Genomic DNA, 20,532 nt, shown 5'->3' with positions numbered 1-20,532 from the left:
TAAAGTCCAAAGAATCTCATTCACGCCGACAGGGAAAGAAATCAAGTCAGCACAAGTAGGCCAATCCACATGACGATAAGTGTCACACAAATTATTATTTTATTCACATGAAAATAAATTTCAAATAAATATACCTGTGGAATGATACGTCATTGCCCTTTATGAACCTCCCATGCAGCCATAAGCTGCCCAGGAGACTGACATTTTCTTTAAGAGAGGTATAAGACTTCAATTTATCGAGAAACTCCAGTAGTGACAGTGCCAAACAATCCAGCTTTTGCTAGACAGCGCACTCGTTCAACTTCACATGCTACTGCAGCACCAGTGCTACCTCTAGTGTATTATTTACTAACTCTATGGTCTTAATTGACAGTGTTTACAAAGACATTCACAGTATCCATGCTGCTCAATGTATGTTGCTTCTTGAACAAGCTGTTTTAGCTCCATAACAGGTTGTGAAAATAAATGTAAAATAATGTTGCGAATTTCGAGCGTTAAAAGAAAACACGTTGGTTAAGAAGACGACAAAACGCGGGTGCATTATCCAGTTCAGTTCTTCGATTCTATTTCTGAACCTTGCCTGCCAGCACATGAAATCACGTTATAAGCTGAAGTGTGTATAACGCTCTTGAGGAATTTAAATGCACTGAAATTGTCCAGCAATACTCACCTAAGTAAGGATGTGATTGAGGCCAATATTTTAACAGATACAGGAAGGTGAAATTTACAAATGCTTTATTTTCCACACTGCGTGCATGCTGTTTTTATTTATTATTTTGACTTCTTGGACACGTGGAGCTTTTTTCCTCTTGTTGTGCCCTTGTTGAGGTGGCACTCCTGCTGACTGGTTATAGTCAGATCTTAGTGCAAGAAGACAAGTTTTCACACCCTTCTGAAATGTCTTCTGTCCAAAAACCAATGTAGGAATGGAGTAGTTGTCTTCCTAGCTGCAACAGAAAGTGTATTCTCTTTTGCTTAGATTATCATAGACTTTTTGGATAAATATACAGCCCTGCCACATCAAGCATATTGTAGAACATGCCAACATGTGGTGTTGCATTTTGTGCTGCAAGTGTCAGCCATATTGTCAACTCCTCCTTTGTGTTGATTGTAGTCATGTATTACTAGTGACTTTTGTTCTTTCTCTGTCACTGCCTTTGCTGAATGGAAGGAGGGAATCGTTAGGAACATGTAATACTAGTGAAAGTAGCCCCAGGGGAACTAAAAGATGGATGAATGTACGTACTTCTCTGGAATGATGTGTTTATAGTACTTCAGGAATTTCAGTCATATTTCTGTATAGTGTTTCAACATAAGTTGTATTGACAGAGAGCAATGTCTGCACTAAAAGAACACTCCTAAAACAGTTGTCATCTACAGCATTATGACCCTTACTGATCCACTTCTTGTGAAGTCCCTTCACATCTCTGACACTGTGATTTGCTTTTCTTTGAAGGTCAGGTTGTTTTCCTAAAGAAATTTCTCTGTTCACTGGGAGTGCATTGGAAGAATCCCAAACGTCCCATACTTAACAGATATGCATTTTGTGTATTGGTGAAGTAGGCAGTGTCCTCTGAAATCATCTAGTTGCTTATCTGCTATTGGGTTGAAACCAAGGTTGTACACTGTCTGTCTTGTGACAGACATTTACCAAATGTATCCCTAAAGCTACTGGTTATCTTCAATCCTTTGTCATAGTCTTATTTCTTGGTTGTCAAATCTTAGGAAATGAGTCGAGTGCTTGGGAATATTTCTTGAAGCAGTGTTGCTCTGAACATTGGCCTCCCATGTTGCTCATTCCACATTTCATTCAGATATCCTCTCCCCTATCGATAAGGCACAGGAGATATGAGCAAACCTGCGTATGTTTTCAAGTTCTTTTTCCTTTTATTTCTTTCCAAATCTTTTGTGTCAAATGAATATTAGCTTCATTCCATTCTTGGCGTATAGGCTACATTTAGCTGCTCTGTTTGTTTCTCTCATAATAACAGGATGAATTTCTCAAGTAATGACAAGTTTTAGAGCATCTGTCATTGAGCTAGGCTGTTGCACTCAACAGTGCAGTCTTTGAAATTGTCTTCCTCTGTATGATCTGCCTGTCCTCTTCCTCACTGTTTGAAAGTAGGTGTTAAGTCACTTATACCTTAGGGCTTTTTCATTTTCATAGCATTCATTCAACACTTCATATAGAATCCCTTTTCCTTCATCCTGTGAAATCTCTTCCAATTGATCCAGAAGAAATAATAAATGCCTATTAATAATGAATGTCTTTTAACCCTAAATTGTCTTCTCATCAGTATTTCGGTTAGTTCTATGTTAGATTGTTTCCAAACAGAGACACTGAAGCACTGAGAACTCTCATGAGATTTTTGGCACATTCCTAGTGATACATTTACAATAAAGATAAGAATAACAACACAAGGTCACTTAGCCACAAACAGGAAATTTATCTGATATTCTCAGTCTTTCAATTGAGGTTATCACACATAATATGCAATTGTTGTCAGAAATATAGTTTAGGTAAACAGAACTGCATCTAATAATAATAATAATAATAATAATAATAATAATAATAATAATAATAATAATAATATTAGTATATAGTCTAGCCAACAATGGAATTTGGATCCATCATACCAGATTAAAATTACTTTGGCGCCTTCAAAGACCCCATGCACTAAACGGGACAAGAGAAAACAATTTAGAAGTGTTTGTCATAATTCTAATGCTTAGGATGAGTAGAAAGTAGATGTCACAGGTGGCCAGGATCCTAGCACATAAATGTCAACCTACACCTGACATGAAAGTGATGTGGGGCTGCGAAAGATCCCATGTGCCCAGCCGATGTTAAAACTCTCTCTACCACAGTTTCTTATTTTAATTCTATATCCACATATCAGAACTGAATGGGATGGCCACTCGTGGCCATGTGCTACACCTATAGAGCCCAGCTTTCGGGAGACGAATGGGTTCGAACCCCACCCTTGGCTGTCTTGGCAGGATTTTTCTGTGGCTTCCCATTTTCACTTCCAGGCAAAAGCTGGGACAGTTCTTATTTATAGGCCACAGCCAATTCCTCCCATCTCCTTACCCAGTTGCATTCATTTCATCTTCATTAGCTCCTCAACTTACGTTAGCATCAGGAAGCACATTTGGTCATGAAAAGATCCATATAATTTAATCTCATCTCATTCCCAACCCCATATCAGGAAACAGAACAAAGGGTTAGACATGCTTAACTCCCAGAATTTTTATTGTTGAGATCGGCACAATTTTGTATTAATCCCTTTCATTTTATTATGAACTTTTTTTTTCATTGCCTAGTATTTAGATGATTGTATTATCCCATTCATATCCTAAAGGCTGATGTATTCACAAAGATGCAAACGAAATGCTGTCAGTTGCGAACAGTAATTTTATTTACAATTTTTACACGTTACATATCAATAAAAAAAAACGGGCGAGTTAGCCGTGCGCGTAGAGGCGCGCGGCTGTGAGCTTGCATCCGGGAGATAGTAGGTTCGAATCCCACTATCGGCAGCCCTGAAAATGGTTTTCCGTGGTTTCCCATTTTCACACCAGGCAAATGCTGGGGCTGTACCTTAATTAAGTCCACGGCCGCTTCCTTCCAACTCCTAGGCCTTTCCTATCCCATCGTCGCCATAAGACCTATCTGTGTCGGTGCGACGTAAAGCCCCTAGCAAACAAAAACAAAAAAAACACATCAATAAACCACCATTTTTAACAACTGCCTATTACGAAGAATCAGAAGACTAAGACGACTAAGACTGCCATCTTGAAACAGCTGACTGCTATTTTAGCATGTCGGCATAAACACATGTTCATAAAAACAACTCTTGTTAAACAATAACTCAACTCCACCATCAAGACTGTCTCTTCATATAGGTTGCCTGGCCAGGCTTCTACAAGGATATGTCACTAAAGAACATTCTACAACCATCTAGTGTCAAAGATACGTTATTCTGGATGTTACAGTGTGTTGCACAATGTTACTGTGGAATATACATCTTATATACAGGTAATAATAAATTCATCATCATCATCAATGTCCCACTCCAGTTGCCCGGGTTTGGTTAACAAGCCTCCTCCACTCCTTTCTGTCCTTCCACTTTTCTTGCTCCATTACTTCCACCACACCCAATCCAGCTTCTCTAATGTCCTTCCAAATCTGATCCATCCACCTTCTTCTCGGTCTTCCAACTGGTTTCTTTCCTTTAACTTCTCTTTCTAATACCCTTCTTGCTACCCATTCCTTTCCCTTCTTTTTACATGTCCGAACCATCTCTGTACTAACGGTTCTATATTTAGGTCTTCTCTGATTTTAATATTTTGAATGCTATCTCTTCTTGTCTTTTTAACCAATGTCCTTAAAAATTTCATTTCTACTGCTTGGATCTTACTATCTTGTCTGTTATTAGTTACCAGCATTTCTAGTCTGTATGTTATATTCGTATGAAATTCTTTTTATATAATGTTAATTTCGTTCTCTTGGGTACTTTGTCATCCCATATTTATTATTTTATTTATCGTATGGTTTACAATCACATTACAATAAAAGTATTTTAAAATTATTTTCACATCTGAACACATTAAGTCAAAATGTCAGATTGGTATCTCTAATATAATTTTCACCGTTTTGAGTAGCCATCAGGAACTCGGCTGGATCTCCTGAGAAGGCTGATAGAGGGCATTCTTGGATAATATGCTGAACAGTTTGTCTTTCAGCACCACAACTACACTCGGGAGATGGAATTTTCTTCCATATATAAAGGGAGTCTGCACATCTACCACAATTAGTTCTGATTTGGTTTAGAGTACACCAAATTTTTCTGGCGAGCTCAAAACCTGGTGGCTTAGATGTGATGCATGGCATAGGTTGCTGTTTTGGTGTTGCAGAGGTCTTCCATAATTCTTCCAGCTGTCAATCATGTTGAAATTACTTTCAGCAAGCTTCCTTGCAGTATTCAATGGAGGGTGGCAAGAGCGAAGTATCTTCCTGTTAATAACAGGGAGGTCAAGATGTACAGGAAGAGAAAAATTGTTGCACATATTATTGTACACCTTGATAAGTGCTTGTTCACTTCTCACGGATGAAGGTGGTATGTGACTTAATGATGGCAGCCAGTATTTTGGAGTACATCTGATTGTCCCTGATATTAAACGCATGGTTTGGTTGAGCTGAGTATCAACAAGCTTAGCATGAGCGCTGTTTATCCAGATTGGAGCACAATATTCAGCCACGGGATAAATTAGTCCAAGGGCAGAAGTCCGAAGTGTAGAAGCTGCTGACCCCCACGTAGTGCTGCACAGTTTCTGCAGGATATTATTTCTGGTTCTGAGTTTGGCAGCAGTTCTGCTAAGATGTTCTTTGAAACTTAGAGTCCTCTCTAGAATGACTCCTAGAAATTTTGGATACCTGGTATGTGAGAGTAATCTGCCATCAAAGTGAACTTTCAGTTCTCTATTCGCTTGTTTATTGTTGAGATGGAACGAAGCAACTACTGTCTTTGCTGCGCTTGGCTGTAACCTCCAGTCACGAAAGTATCGTCCCATAGTAGATAGGTCTGTGGTTAGAATATCCTCGGTAACTTCGAAGTCTATATGGCTAACAGCAAGGGCCCAGTCATCTGCGTACCCAAACTTCCTAGATGTAGTCTCTGGCATATCTGCTATATATAAACAGAACAAAAGGGGAGCCAGCACAGAACCTTGTGGGAGACCATTATTAAGATTCCTCAGTGAGCTCATACTATTGCCAATTTGAACCAGGAAGTTTCTGTTACTGAGCATGTTGTTAATAAGATTTCCAATGTGCAGGCATGGAATGATTCGTAGAAGTTTGAGAATCAATCCTTGTCTCCACACAGTATCATATACTGCTGTTAGATCAACGAAGGCAATTGAAGTTTTCTGGTGTTTCTGAAAATTAGCCTCTATAAATGTTGTCATAGAAAGGACCTGATCTGTACAACTTCTGTTCGGGCGGAAGCCAGCTTGTTCAACAGGTAAGTTTTTGAAAATGATATGGCAAATACGGTTATAAATAATTCTTTCCAGAAGTTTATAGATCATGCTAAGCAGAGCAATGGGTCTATAGCTTTGAGGTTCGTTGTTAGGTTTGCCAGGTTTAAGAATAGCAATGATTTTTGCCCCCTTTAATTCATGGGGGATATTGCCTGATAGAAGAATGTCTGTGAAAAATTTAGCTAACCATATTCTTACATTTTTACCACAGTTGAGAAGGAACTCTGGATGAATACCATCGAAACCTGGAGCCTTTCCTGCTTTCATATCTTTCAGTGCTATTGTAACTTCTTCTGGAGTGAATGGAGTGGAATATTCAGAATTCGAGGTGCATATTTTCTTGAGCTCTCTTAATTCCTTAACTTTGATCGTGTGTTGTTTATTTTGAGAAGCTCTTGAAGTGTTGACTATGTTGGACGCAATTTGATTTGGTGTAACAACTCCGTTAGTACGGTGTGATGGTTTGCCTCCACCAACCTTCCTAAGGAGAGACCAGGCCTCTCTACTTGAATTTTGGAAGTCCATAGATTCAACAGTCTCTGTCCATTTAGCACATCTTGCAGCGTCAAGTTGGCATAGCAGTTCATCAGCTACTTCTTGGTCGTTACTTACACAGAATTCCTCATAAAGTTTCTCACATTTCTCAGTCCAGCCAGGGACATATTCCCTACGGTAGCCTCTTGGGACACATTTCTTTGCTGTACTTATGATAACACCAACAAATCGCTTGTAATTGGACCTTATGGTAGGAATCCAACCGACGCATGTAGCAAGATTTTCCGAGAACATAGTCCGGTTAGCTTTCTTGAAGTTCCATCTAGGGTGTGGAAAGGACCTTATTATTGGGATACTATGGCCCATTTCCAGAAGAACTGGGCGATGTTGGCTGTGTGGAAAGTCTGCCATAACCTATCTCGACATTGGCAAGGGTTGGAGATTATTATCGGACGAGACAAAACACAGATCGGGATTATGGTCTGTCTTCCAGGCTGCGGACCGAAATGTACATAGATCTTTGGCATCAAAAACAAGGTTGAGGTTGTGTTGTTCAGTCCAATCAACCAAAGCTATTCCATTATCATCATTGCGAGAATATTTCCACATTTCATGATGGCTATTGAAATCTCCCACATGTATCGTAGGATGACAGTGAGTATGGAGTACATGCGCAGGCCAAGTTATCCCCGGAGGTTTATAAATATTAACCAGAGTAACTTCTTCTATCTTGGAAACAATCTCATGGATACCAAAATCAGAACTAATAGAAGTAATATATGCATTTTCTATATTGGTTCGTACATATGTTGCAATACCATAGACCTTGTCATAGGTGGCACCTAATAATTCAAATCCAGGTATGGAGCCTCTTGAAAGAAGTTCGGTTACATCTCCTGCATGTGTTTCCTGAATTAGGGCTATGTCAACGTTGTTATCGACCAAGATCTTGTGTAATATTTGGCATTTAGATTGACTAATGCCTTCTATATTCAACTGAAAAATCGTCAGGCAATGACCTAACTTTCTAGACAGTGGGACCTCAGACTTACATTCCATTGTATGATGTGATTTATGCCAGGAGATCCAAAGGATTATCTGGCAACCAGTGTTGTTGCTCAGTTAGCACCACCCGGAGGACACGTGTAGGGAAATTTCAGGTAAAACCTACGGACGTTGAGCAACATTGTCCCCGCAATCAGAAGTGTAGACTCTGAGTCTTAAGAATATCGGGAAGGCCATACATAGCGTCTATCTTCTCCATGACTACCGTGGTATTGGTGGCAAGTCAATCAAAATGGCTGACACTTAAGGCGAAGAATGTAAACCTATACCGGTATATCAAGTTTCTCTCTTCGTAGTGTTATCTATGGATCGAATGCACTTAAAAACAATATGGCTGATACTTAGGGCATGACAGTAAGAAATATTTATGCCTAAAATAGGTGATAAACGATCATAAACTCTCTAGATAACACTAACACACACTAAACACTTAATGCAGTATCAAAAATACTGCCTAAAAACCACAAATGGAGCATAGTTCTAACGTATAGATGGAGATAAGACGCACAGAAACTACACTTGATCTCTGACTTGAGAAAATGTTGACCTTTACTTAGCCATTTATTAATTTCAGGGTTGATTTCATTACTTCCATTAATAATGTGCATTCTCTAACCATTCTCCGTCTATGTTCACTTGGCTTCTCGTTTTCTCTTTTCCACAGTGCATGACTACAGTTTTCTTTTTATTAATTACCATTCCAAACTCATTCAGATTTTCATTCCAAATGTCCAGTCTCCTTTGTTGTACTTCCTTTCCTCCCTTTGCCCAAATCACCACATCATCTGCAAATACCAAAGCTTTCACTTTATCACTACTGATACTCTGTTTAACCCTCGAAGTGGCGGTCATTTATTCTGTAGTGGCAGCGATATTTTACCAGTGTTGCAGACTGTTAGTACAAATTGTGTTAAAAATCGCTGACATGTTATACATACATAAACAGCACACCCTTTTATCTTCAAATGTACAAGGAATAAGTTGATGATGATACTAAAGCTGTTATTTATCACCCAAAATGTATAAGACCAAAAAAATGTTGAATTTGTTTATATTATTTGTTTATGCAAAAGTTTTGCTATATATAATATGTTTATATTTAGGTAAATTTTAAAAAATGACATATACAACAGGAGTACCAGTTCATAGTAAAGAGTTGCGTACCGGTATATAGTTTATAATACTGTTTTTAGCTGGAAAAAATGTACAACAATGTACACAACAATTGTATGCTACCACTTGTACATTTCACTCAGAGTCGTTTAGGTGGGTCTTTCTTTTTACTCCACGATATTCAGGCCTCCAGAAGTGCACTAGTTTATGAATACCACCATTACATCTTGTACACCAGAATGTAGACTCCTTTTCTTGCAAGCACACAACACATAGGCGATTGTTGTTCTGTGGCAATGTTTCGAGAGCATGAGGGGGGCCTCCTGCATGACCTGTTGGCCTCACAACTGGAATTGTGAACTGTTCATTTAGAAAACCCCTAACTATACTGACAATGAAGTATCGTCTTGCTAAAGGCCTATCAGTGTTTTGTATGTACAGGATGTATGCATCAAATAATGTCATATCTAGAAGATTTGAGAAAATTTGCTTCCATTACCTTCTGGTCGATCTGGAATAAGTGGCATGGTAAATGCACTTATCTTTATTATCCACACCTCCCATGAAGATATTGTACTTATGAATCAGTAGTGGTTTCAACCCTTCATTTCCCTTTCGACTCCTTGCAACATTGTCCTCAGCGTGACATCCAATTGTTAGGCAATAAACTGGTTTCCGTGTTTTTTTTCTTTGTAAGCAACCAGTAGAACGTCACCTTGCCTAAAGTAAACAGTTTGCCTAGGTTCAAGTTTTGTACCTAAAACAATTTGAGACATCCCTTTGAAGATTTATTCACTGTTCCTGTGAGGAAATGATTTAGTATTGCTGACATGAGTACATATCAACACTTCAGATAGATATCAGAAGGAAAACTGGCGATTAAATATAGCTGGCTCAGCTGAGACATAATATGTCTCACATATTATGTGTGGCCGGCTGCTGAGTATGTAGCAACTAGCACAAGACAGCGGGATTTTGACGCTACTTTGGCTACGATTTACACTAGATTAGTGCAACATGCTATTATACAAACTATTTCATGGTTATGACCGACCATTTCTCCTTCGATTGATTCGTAATTAGCACATTTCGATAAATAATAATTCGATTACCGATATGAAATAAAAAGCATGTCAAAACGCCTGATATCAGGCGTTGCCACTGGGAAAGCGCATAAAACGCCTGATATCAGGCGTTTGCCACTTTGAGGGTTAACACGTTTTATGGTTTCATCCTTCAGTATAATAATAATGACGACAGTGCACTTCCTTGCTTGAGACTTTTTTTGTATAAAATGTTTGTCATCACTCCCCACTTGTATACTGCTTGTACTCTCATAATACATTTTTATCTTGTTAATTAATGATTTTGGTACATTCCTTTTCATTAGGCATTCCCATACATCTTTTCTTTTAAGCGTATCATAAGCTTTTCCCAAATCCAAAAATACAAATATGATTTCCTTGTTCCTTACCTGATGTTTTTCCATTATCGTTCGCACTGTAAATATCAAGTTTATTGTTGATCTATTTGGTCTAAAGCTCTATTGATTTTCCTCTAACTGTGTTGGTATATCCCTCAGTCTTTTGTCTATGATGTTCTCCATTATTTTTAGCCCATTTGATAATAGGGTTATACCCCTATAATTTTCCTGTTTCCTTTTTTTGAACAGTGGTACAATGCTTCCTTGTTGCCAATCTTCAGGTACCTTTTCATTTTTTCATATGGCATTGAGGGTTCTGTATAACCACTGTAGTCCAATGCTTCCTGCTGCCTTATATCAGCATTGAATTACTCTTTTCCACTTGCTTTACCTTTGGTCATTGCTTTCACAGCCCTTTCAAGTTCCAGCCAGAGCCATGTTATCTGGTTCTCTTCCTTTTCTCCATTTATTATTTCCATTTTCTTATCTCATTCTTCCTCCGAGTAGTCATCCTCATTATAAAGTTTTTCGAAATACTTTGCCATCACCTTCTGAAGACCCTTTTCGTCATGTACTATGGATCCATCTTCCCTCTCGAATGCCTCGATTTTTTCTTGATTTATTCTTAATAGTTTCTGATTTCCTCGACTATCTTGCTCAATTTTGTTGGTAAACTCTCCCCAACATTTCTCCTTTTCTTCCTTGATACTCCTCTTTACTTGTAGTTTCAATCTTTTGTATTCCACATGTAACCTTTCTATCTTATTCTGATCCCTCTGATGCATTTTTTTACTTTTCCTTATCCGTTTCTTTCTTCACCTTGTTCCTCTCTTTTATTTTTTATTTTTTTATTTTGTCTGTCCACCACAGTGTCTCCTTTCCCACATACCTCAATTGCTGCTCCCACAAATGTCTGTCTTAAATTGTCCCACTCTTCTTCTCCACTTCGTATTTCTGTGTTAGGCAACTTCCTTTTTATACAGTCTTGGAATGCCGTTCTTTTATTCTCCTCCTCCAATTCCCAAATCCTGATCTTTGGTTTCTTCTTCAATACAAATAATAAATTATATACTATTAATTACAGGTTCTTACATTAACTAAACTCGTATAAATATATACAGCACGTTTCATGACATAACCTCACAAATAATACAATCATCTGACTATGTAAATAATAATACTAATAAGTAGATGTAAATACTTCATAGCCATACCTCACAAGTCATAATAATAATAATCATAATAATATTAATTCAAGCTCGATAGTTGCATTATTTCCCCATGGGTTAAAGAATATTGTTTTCAAGTTATATCAGTCCATTACACTTGCGTCAAGGCAAGGCCTTGTCGCCGCAACCACATTTGTCTCTCCTCTGCTGAGCATTTCAGGTCAACATATTTTTTTTCAAATCAGCCTGTCCATCACGGAATCCAGATACTTCTCCCTTGGGTTTCCTCTTCCCTTCTTACCCAGAACTTTTCCTTCCAACATAGTCGTAAGGAATGTGCTATATCGAAGTGCGTTGCGAAGGAATTTGGTTTTCTTCTTTTCTACAGAGTTGATCAATTCCCTTGTTCCCTCTATTTTTTTTAAGGACCCTATTGTTTGACGTTTTCTCTGTCCAACTTATTTTCAGCATCCTCCTCCATATCCACATTTCCATTGCTTCGAGGTGTTTATATCCTGTTTTGCTAAGACCCATGTTTTGCAACCATACAACAAAAACACTCCACACAAATATTTTGTATTATCAAGCTGATTTTAATCTAAGGTAGGTTTATATTAATATATGATAAAATTAACAATGTTCTTTCAGTTCAGGTATCCTCTGTTGCTTTTGAAAGAGACCTATCTGAAATATCAACTCTCCTGTAATTAGCTTTCCAGTGTGCTGGGTTTTCGAGATAGTTTTTCGGTATTTCAGGTTAATGTGGAAGACATTAATCAGCTCTTGGCCTACCATGAAGTGTTTGGGAAGCTGCAGAATGAGATGGCTGCTGTGAGCAACCCTGCCGCCATGTTGCAGAACAGTGGCTCACCTAACAAACCTTGTAGTGATGGTACTGCTAGTGGTAGCACTGTAGCCACACAGGCAGCAGCTGTCATAACCACACCTGGAACTCATATATGTGATATATGTGGCAAGATCTTCCCTTTCAGATACCAGCTCATCGTACACCGCCGTTACCACACTGAGAGAAAACCCTTCACATGTCAGGTTAGTTTTGATTTACTCATAACTAGCTTGTGTGTTCATATGTAAAGATCAGAAGCTTATAATGATTGTGTAAGAAAATAAAGCTGAAACATGAAAAAAATGAACTTAAATCAATAGGAACAATAAATTTATAACATTAAGCATGGGAGTTTTTCAGTTTGATGGTAAATTTACTTCTTTTATTCTTTTACTTATAATATTGCTTAGTAATTATGACGTAATAGACTATATAGTATTATTACAACTTGACAAATTAAAGTTCATTTGTCATTCATTATGGTCTTTAATGCAAGTGCCCTCCCAAGCAAGAGTATAATTTTTCTAATATTGAGAAATAATTTGTAAATACCTAGGTACATTGGAGTTCAGCTAATCCAAACTAACTGGAACAGGGGCCTGTTTGAATTGACAATTTTTTTAATTCTTTGCCCTTACGTAAAAAGAAAAAGCAATGCTGTGCAGAATATGTGAAGATTATAATGTGCAGTGAATAGTACAACGAGTTCCACTCATCGGTTGGCCAGCAGGCGCGCCCAGCTTATCTGCCTCCCGTTGATTCATCACTCCCCACTCCGCGGCATAGCAACAAGGACAACACTTCGCTCACTTTATCCGTGCATGATATGAGATAACAATTAAAGCTAAGAAAATAAGCTTGTATCTTATGACAGGAGATGTTGGAAATGTTTCAGTTTTAACATTTTCGTAGGCCGCGTACACCTGGAAATTGTGTTATAAATTGCCGAACGACTTCCCTGCAAGACTCTGTTTTCACATAATTATCGTACATAAATACCTTTTCCTCTACTGTGTATCCATGTGGAGGCATTATTATAATTAAACCCTGAAGTAACATTTCACAACTCGAGAACAGTTGGAGTGACACATTCTAAGCACGGACCTCAGCTGCGAAATGCGAGCATTCCCACGCTATCGCTGCGCTGTGTGCTGGGAAGTGATGAGTCAATGGGAGGCAGATAAGCTGGGTGCGCCTTCCGGCCAACTGATAAGAGAAACTTACTGTATTAATGAATAGTATTAATTACATGTTTTTCATTATAATGGCAATTGGCTGCAATAATGATTATTATTAAATGTTGATCGTAATAGCATGCGAATCTGAATATTAACTAGGAATATAGGTAGGTGGTGTCAAACTACAAATAACACCAATCAGTGTGTGAAGTGAAGAGCCTCCGTGGCTCAGGCGGCAGCGCACTGGCCTCTCACTGCTGGGTTCCGTGGTTCAATTCCTGGTTACTCCTTATGAGATTTGTGCTGGACTAAGCAGAGGTGAAACATGTTTTTCTTCGGGTACTCCAGTTTTTCCTGTCATCATTCATTCCAGCAACACTCTCAAATATCATTTCATCTGTCATTCATTAATCATTGCCCCAGAGGTGTGCGACAGGCTTTGACAGCCGGCACAATTCCTATCCTCACCGCTAGATAGGGGCTCATTCATTTCATCCCTGACCTGGTCGAGTGACTGGAAACGAGCTGTGGATTTTCATTTCAGTTTGTGAAGTGAGGAACCGCTCACTGTCTTTGTCTCGGTTGCCTTTATCGCCTCAGCTTGCTTGTGAACATTGCAGGTTTAAATTTATACAGGTGTCATTGTTTTATCTCCTGAAAAATACAAGGAGATTAAGCCATATTTTGCTTATATTAAAAAGATTATTTTTATGAGTATGTACTGTAATGAGGGAAATGCAACAAATTATCTCTTGACACCTTCACTACCAGCTGCCTGAGCAGCTTGCCACTGCTGTGGTCCAGCCATTTTTAAAAAGCCTCCTACTGAGTTCTACATTTGTGCATATTAAAGAAATCATTATTGAAAATAAAAAATTACAGCAGACATAACATTGTTTTCTTCGCTGCTTTTATTGACACCTCTATATACTGAACCCTTTCTGGCATGGTATACTATGCCACATAAGCTAAAGCCAAGTATCCTTGACAACAGATGTGGTAACACCCAATGCCTGTGCAGGATTCAAACGCACACTTCCCCGCACCCCCGATCTTGATTACCGGCATTCTCGGGGTGGTTTATTCTAGTTTAGAAACGTATATCTAGCTTACAGGCTTGAGGATGTGGAGGAAAATTCACGACGCTCTATGTTACGGCAAATGAATTTCTTGCAATGTGAGCAAACTTATATTTAATGGCCTTTGTGACCAATAAAAGAACAATAACATAAACCCATAGATATGTTTATATAGGTCATTAGGACCACATTTCGAAGTACATGACCCTCCGAAATAAAAACGTGGGAGATCAAACAGGTTTGCTCGACGTTGTTGTGATGATGAAACGCCTCACTCAACAACTCATCGTGCTTTTATCCCCTGCCAGGTCTCAGTAGACTGAATATTTGTGATGCGCTGGTTTTCCGCCAAATGAAACTAAATAACTGTTCTGTTTTTTGTATGCACCTCCATTACAGACGCCATTTTGAAGGCTAGTTATAGCGCTGTCACCTATTGGAAATTAATGAAATTCTACAAGATGAAGCGAGAATATTCAAAGATATCTCAAACAAAATTACAATTTTTTAAAACCAAAATTGGCTGAAAAATAAAATGTGTTGCAATATATATTGAACACCCCTTGTAGTTCACATACTTTTTTCAGTGACTTGCTACTGAGAAATATCAATGCCGTTGGAACTGTATGCCCAAACAGGAAATTCATACCACCCTGTTTTGCAGCAACGAACCTTAGGAAAGTGGAAATGACTTTTGTCTCAGCAAATGGAATCTTGGCCACAAAATGGGTGAATAAAAAGTATGTACATCTCTCAACAGTGCATTGAAAACCAGATTTTGTGGAGACTAGAAAGAAAAGGGGCAAACTTGTTTTATAACCAAACATGGTTGTAGACTACAGTATAATATTCTGGAATGTGTGATGTTAATTCACATGACCTTGCATCATAATTCCTAATGAGACAATATACCAGAGGGTACAAAAAAATATATTTCTATGTGCTCGGTAAAGCAATGCAAAATTCATTCATCACATGCTGAATCCTCAAAAAAGAAGGCCCAGCTTCTCCAGTTTCAGAGTCAATGTTGCGGAGCAAATTTTGGAGGGGTTGTGGTGCCTGATTACCCAACTGGAGGCCAGCCCAGTGCAGGAAGCATTGGAGTCGCTTCACAACAAGAAGCAAGGCTCCGTCCAGAAGGTGATAGGTCTGCTACGACCACCGTGGGAAAATTCCCAAGGGAAAGAATGGGTGAATTCCGCTATGAATGTTACAAGTGTAAGGTGGCAGTGCGTGTAGATGAGTGTATAATATCTACAAAACTGTGTTCAATTATTGTTAGTATGTGAACTATGTTTTACTAGGTTAACTTGCTGTAGCAAAAGTGCTCTTCACAATCCAAGTACATCTTCTTTTTTTCCCAAGATACATTGCAGTTCAATGGGTAAATATTTTTATCGATTGTGATCAATGTTTGGCAGTTGAAATTTGTAAGTTTTTATCACTTTTATATTGCTGCAAGTTAATTCACTCACTGTTAGATGAAATGGAGAGTTGTCAACTAAAAACAATGTTCAGGATGGAAAATTTTATCTTTTACTCATACTTACTGGAGGATCAAATTGGTCTTCTGACCAATCTCTGAAAAGTTGTCAGTTCATCGATAGTATTGTTTTGATTCCCATAATAGACTACAAGAGTATTCAAGTTAATGTCAATACTCTAGGTTTTATAGATTTGCTGATAGCCATTTGGTAGAAACTTACTTGTTCCTACAGCAATACTGCATGATAATATACAGTGTGTGACCAAATTATTACAATCACCTCAATTTTTCTTGTTTCTTGCCTTTCTTTAAAGAGATGCCTTTTATTACTGTTCATTGCAAAAACATTATTATTTTGAATTCCAGTAACTGCACTATTTTAAGATGTTGGTATACCCATAAAGCAGTTGGCACACTTGATCTGTCACTGTCTGCAGAACATAGCAGATGTTTTAAATTTGTTTCATGGAAGATTACAAATGTTAATAGCGAGCAAATATGAATCTAGTTATAACAGTTCTGGTGTTTTCAGTGTAATTATTACTAACTACTACTACAGCATATATATATTTAAATACTTCTACAATATACTTGACCTAAAAATTTAAAAAAAAAAAAAAAAAATACTGAGCTCGATAGCTGCAGTCGCATAAGTGCAGCCAGTATTCAGTATTCTGGAGATAGTGGGTTCGAGCACCACTGTCGGCAGCCCTGAAGATGGTTTTCTGTGGTTTCCCATTTTCTCACCAGGCAAGTTATGAGGCTGTACCTTAATTAAGGCCACAGCTGCTTCCTTCCCACTCTTTGCCCTTCCATCTCCCAACGTCGCCGTAGACCTATCTGTGTTGGTGCGACGTAAAGCAACTCATATAAAAAAAAGTTCAAAATGGGGAAAGACTAAAATCATCACTCCGAAGAAAAAAGCTGAAATCAAAGCTTTAATTAATATTCTCGTTATTCTCAGAGAAAAATAGCACAAATTATGCATGTACCTCAGGGCTTAGTAAACAGTATTCAGAACAAAATACATTTTGGAGAGGTTTTAACTCCTCTTCATAAAAGAAAGATATAAAGAACAGAAAGCAAATTGTCACTGTGGGATTACAGACTGATCAGGGAGATATATTTATAAAAGGAAAGAAGAGCAGAAAGGTCGTTAACAAGATTGTACAAGATGCAGGCATTTGTGTTTCTGAACTAACAGTACGCCAACGGCTTGTAGAAACAGGACTAATAATAATGTTATTTGCTTTACGTCCCACTAACTATTTTTACGGTTTTTGGAGACGCCGAGGTGCCGGAATTCTTTTACGTGCCAGTAAATCTACCGACACGAGGCTGTCGTATTTGAGTACCTTCAAATACCGCCAGGCTGAGCCAGGATCGAACCTGCCAAGTTGGGGTCAGAAGGCCAGCGTCTCAACCGTCTGAGCCACTCAGCCCGGCAGAAGCAGGACTAGGCCTGCCACAAAGCCAAGACTCCCTCCAGCTATGATGTCTAAAAGACTTCAATGGGTAAGAGAACATCGCCACATGGCTGATGATGACTGGAATAATGTACAAACATATTGATTTTACTATCTTGATTTATTGTAATTCTTAATAAAATATTAGAATGAAATTATGACAATGACTTTCCTCTTTGGCAGATGTGTTTTACAGGTCTATCAATATTTAAGATACTTGCTGAAAAATCTACTTTCATCCTGGCAATTAGTGGAGATTTAAATCCCATTCTACCAGGAATTTGTGAAACAGGGAAACATGTTTTTGAACGTATACCATACTTCACACCCAGGTATATTATCAACTAAACCTTTATTCTTTACCGTTGAAGTATTCAAAAGAACATTGCTGGATTCACGTTCATTTTCAGAACACAAACGAAAATGTCCAAATGGGGGTGAAAAAGTGATAACAGTCCTCCAGGATGGATTTTTATCACAGTTGGAGAGCTTCAGTATGGTTTATGTCCTCCACGAGCATTTATCACAGCTTGGCACCTACGTGGCATGCTCCATATAAGTCGACGGAGGTCACATTGCGGCAACCGGTCCCATTCTTCAATGAGAGCCTGTTCGAGGTCTTGGAGAGTCTATTGTGGAACAGAACGCCCACGAACATTTCTGTCAAGCCTATCTCACACATGCTCGATGGGATCAAGATCGGGGCTCACTGCTGGCCATTCCATCTCTTGAATGTCCAATTCTCGCAAGACAGTTCTGGTGATGCGCGCTACATGAACCCTGGCATTGTCGTGCAAGAGTGCGAACTCAGGGCCAACACCATATGCAACAACCAACACATGCTGTACCAGTATCTGCTCAATTTACCCTGCAGCGGTAAGATGACCACGTACGACGACAAGATCCGTACGGCCATCAATACTGATGCCACCCCTCATCATCACAGAACCTTGTCCGAATCGGTCGCCTTCCTGGACAACATTTGGCATGTACTGCTCACCACGGTGTCTCCATACACGTTGACGTCCATCATGTTGTGTCAGGGGAAATCTGGACTCGTCTGTGAACAACACAGGTCTCCATTGGCGAAGTTGCCAGTTGACGTGGGTACGGGCAAACAGAAGGCGAGCTCCGCGATGTTGCTGCGTTAAACGGGGCACTCGAACAGAACGTCTGGGTCCTAAGGACACTTCTCTTAACATGTTCCCTGCTGTATGGTCAGACACCATGACTCCAGTGACTCTCCTGAGGTCTTGTTGCGGTTCTCTGGCAGTTGCTGAACGTCACCACAACGTACAGATGGTCAGATATTGATCATCCTGTGGGGTTGTCATGCATCCACGACCTTCTCCAACCCTCCTTGTGAACTGGCCTATCTCATTGTAGCGATTCCACAAGCGTTGAATGACCGATAGAGAGACATTGAGATCCTCAGCAACACAACAAAAAGTCCATCCTTCCTGGATCAAAGTGATGGTCCTTGCGACTTGAACCTCTTTAAGATGTCTCATGGGATGTGCTGGTTTACGTACAACGTGCTCAAATGACCGCAGTAGTCTGTGTACCTCACAACGACACACGGACGCACTACTATTCACTTTGTTTTGAGGGGTCACCTGACAGTTTAATGCATGGCTACGCCTACAGATGGTGTATAACTTCGACTTGACATACCCTGAGTAGCTAAGGTCTCAAGGTATGCTGTACGACCATTGGAACCCCATCTACCAATTAACGTTCACATACCAGACGTTACAAAACATATTCCCCTAATTTTTTTGAACTGTTTATTTATGTACCTTCAGAACCGGGTATGCCTAAATAAATTTCACAGCTAAAGCATAATTTCCGCATATACAGTAATTATTCATCAAGAATTTCATTATATGGTCCGTATTGAATTGAGATTCACAAAGTAATGAAATGGAATATAGGGATCCACCTGTTCAATACTAAATTATGTGAGAGATTCTTAAATCACCACAGTCATTTATTTGTTTCACGGTACCAGTTTTGACAAAGTGATTGCCATCATCAGCCATAGGAAGTTTACAAAGACATATAGAGTGACATTGACATAATTATTAGTCCTTATAGTTAAAGTACACTGAGTTAGGAAATGTCATGGGATATTCACCCAATAGCGTGTGGGGCCTCCTCTGGCCCTGCGAACTGCAGTGAGACGCCGTGGAAGTGAGTCGACAAGTCCCTGGTAGTCCTCTGGACGCAGCTGACACCAAATCGTTTGCAGAGCGGCCGCCAATGCTGGCCTGTTCGAGGGTGCAGGATCCATGGCACAGAACCTGCGTTCCAGGACATCCCAGATATGCTCGATGGGGTTCTTATCGGGGCTCCTGGGTGGCCATGGCAGTCGTTGGACCTCCGCTGCATGTTCCTGGAACCATTCCCGGGTGGCGTGGGAGCGATGTGGCGGCGTGTTATCATCATGAAACACCGCAGAACCGTCTGGGCGGTGGAAGGCCAAAAATGGGTGGAGATGGTCTCCAAGCAGCTCAACATACCGCGTATCATTCAAAGTCTCTTCCAGAACAACTAGGGGGCCCATTCCATACCAGGAAAATGCACCCCAGACCATAACAGACACACCAGCGCCCTGGACCACACCTTCGAGGCAGGCGGGATCCATCGCTTCATGTGGTCTGCGCCATACACGGTGCCTCCCATTGGCATGGTGCAGTTGAAATTGTGATTCGTCCGACCATATCACGTTACGCCATTGTTCCAATGTCCATCCCTGGTGACAGGCGACAAATGTGCGCCATTGTGCCAATGACGTTGGGTTAACAGTGGCACCCGTGTGTGGCGCCGGCTCCCATACCAGTTTTTAGAATTTTAATGACATTTCCAAAAATCGAATATTCTATTTGACCTGCTCATTCACATTTTCAGAAACACAAAATCAAATAGTCAAGGTCTGATTTTTCGTTCTTTTTACAGTACTTAGGCAATATTCTGTATTCCCGTATCCCTCAGCCCCGCCTCCTCCACTCCTCATTCATGCTTCATTTCCAGCTCCACTCAGCTTGTTACAACGCGTTGTAATTCCCACGTGGTATATTTCGTTTATGTATATTTTTCCCCCTAACTTAACTCTTTCTATCTTAGCTATCATTTATTAAATGTCAACTGTACGGTCCTCATTGAA

The 20,532-nt window shown here is 39.5% G+C and overlaps 1 protein-coding gene across 1 annotated transcript in view; it reads left to right on the top strand.

The window, feature by feature from the left end:
* Positions 1–20,532, top strand: part of LOC136876271 (zinc finger protein 28) — a 218,109-nt gene that overhangs the window by 187,394 nt on the left and 10,183 nt on the right. Inside the window, exon 9 of the mRNA XM_067150081.2 lies at positions 12,067–12,360. Coding sequence (XP_067006182.2) covers positions 12,067–12,360 — 294 coding nt within the window. The remainder of the gene's footprint in view (positions 1–12,066; positions 12,361–20,532) is intronic.

This window comes from Anabrus simplex, chromosome 6, assembly GCF_040414725.1.
Source record: "Anabrus simplex isolate iqAnaSimp1 chromosome 6, ASM4041472v1, whole genome shotgun sequence".
NCBI classification, from domain to species: Eukaryota; Metazoa; Arthropoda; class Insecta; order Orthoptera; family Tettigoniidae; genus Anabrus; species Anabrus simplex.
This window is presented reverse-complemented; position numbering and strand designations above follow the sequence as displayed.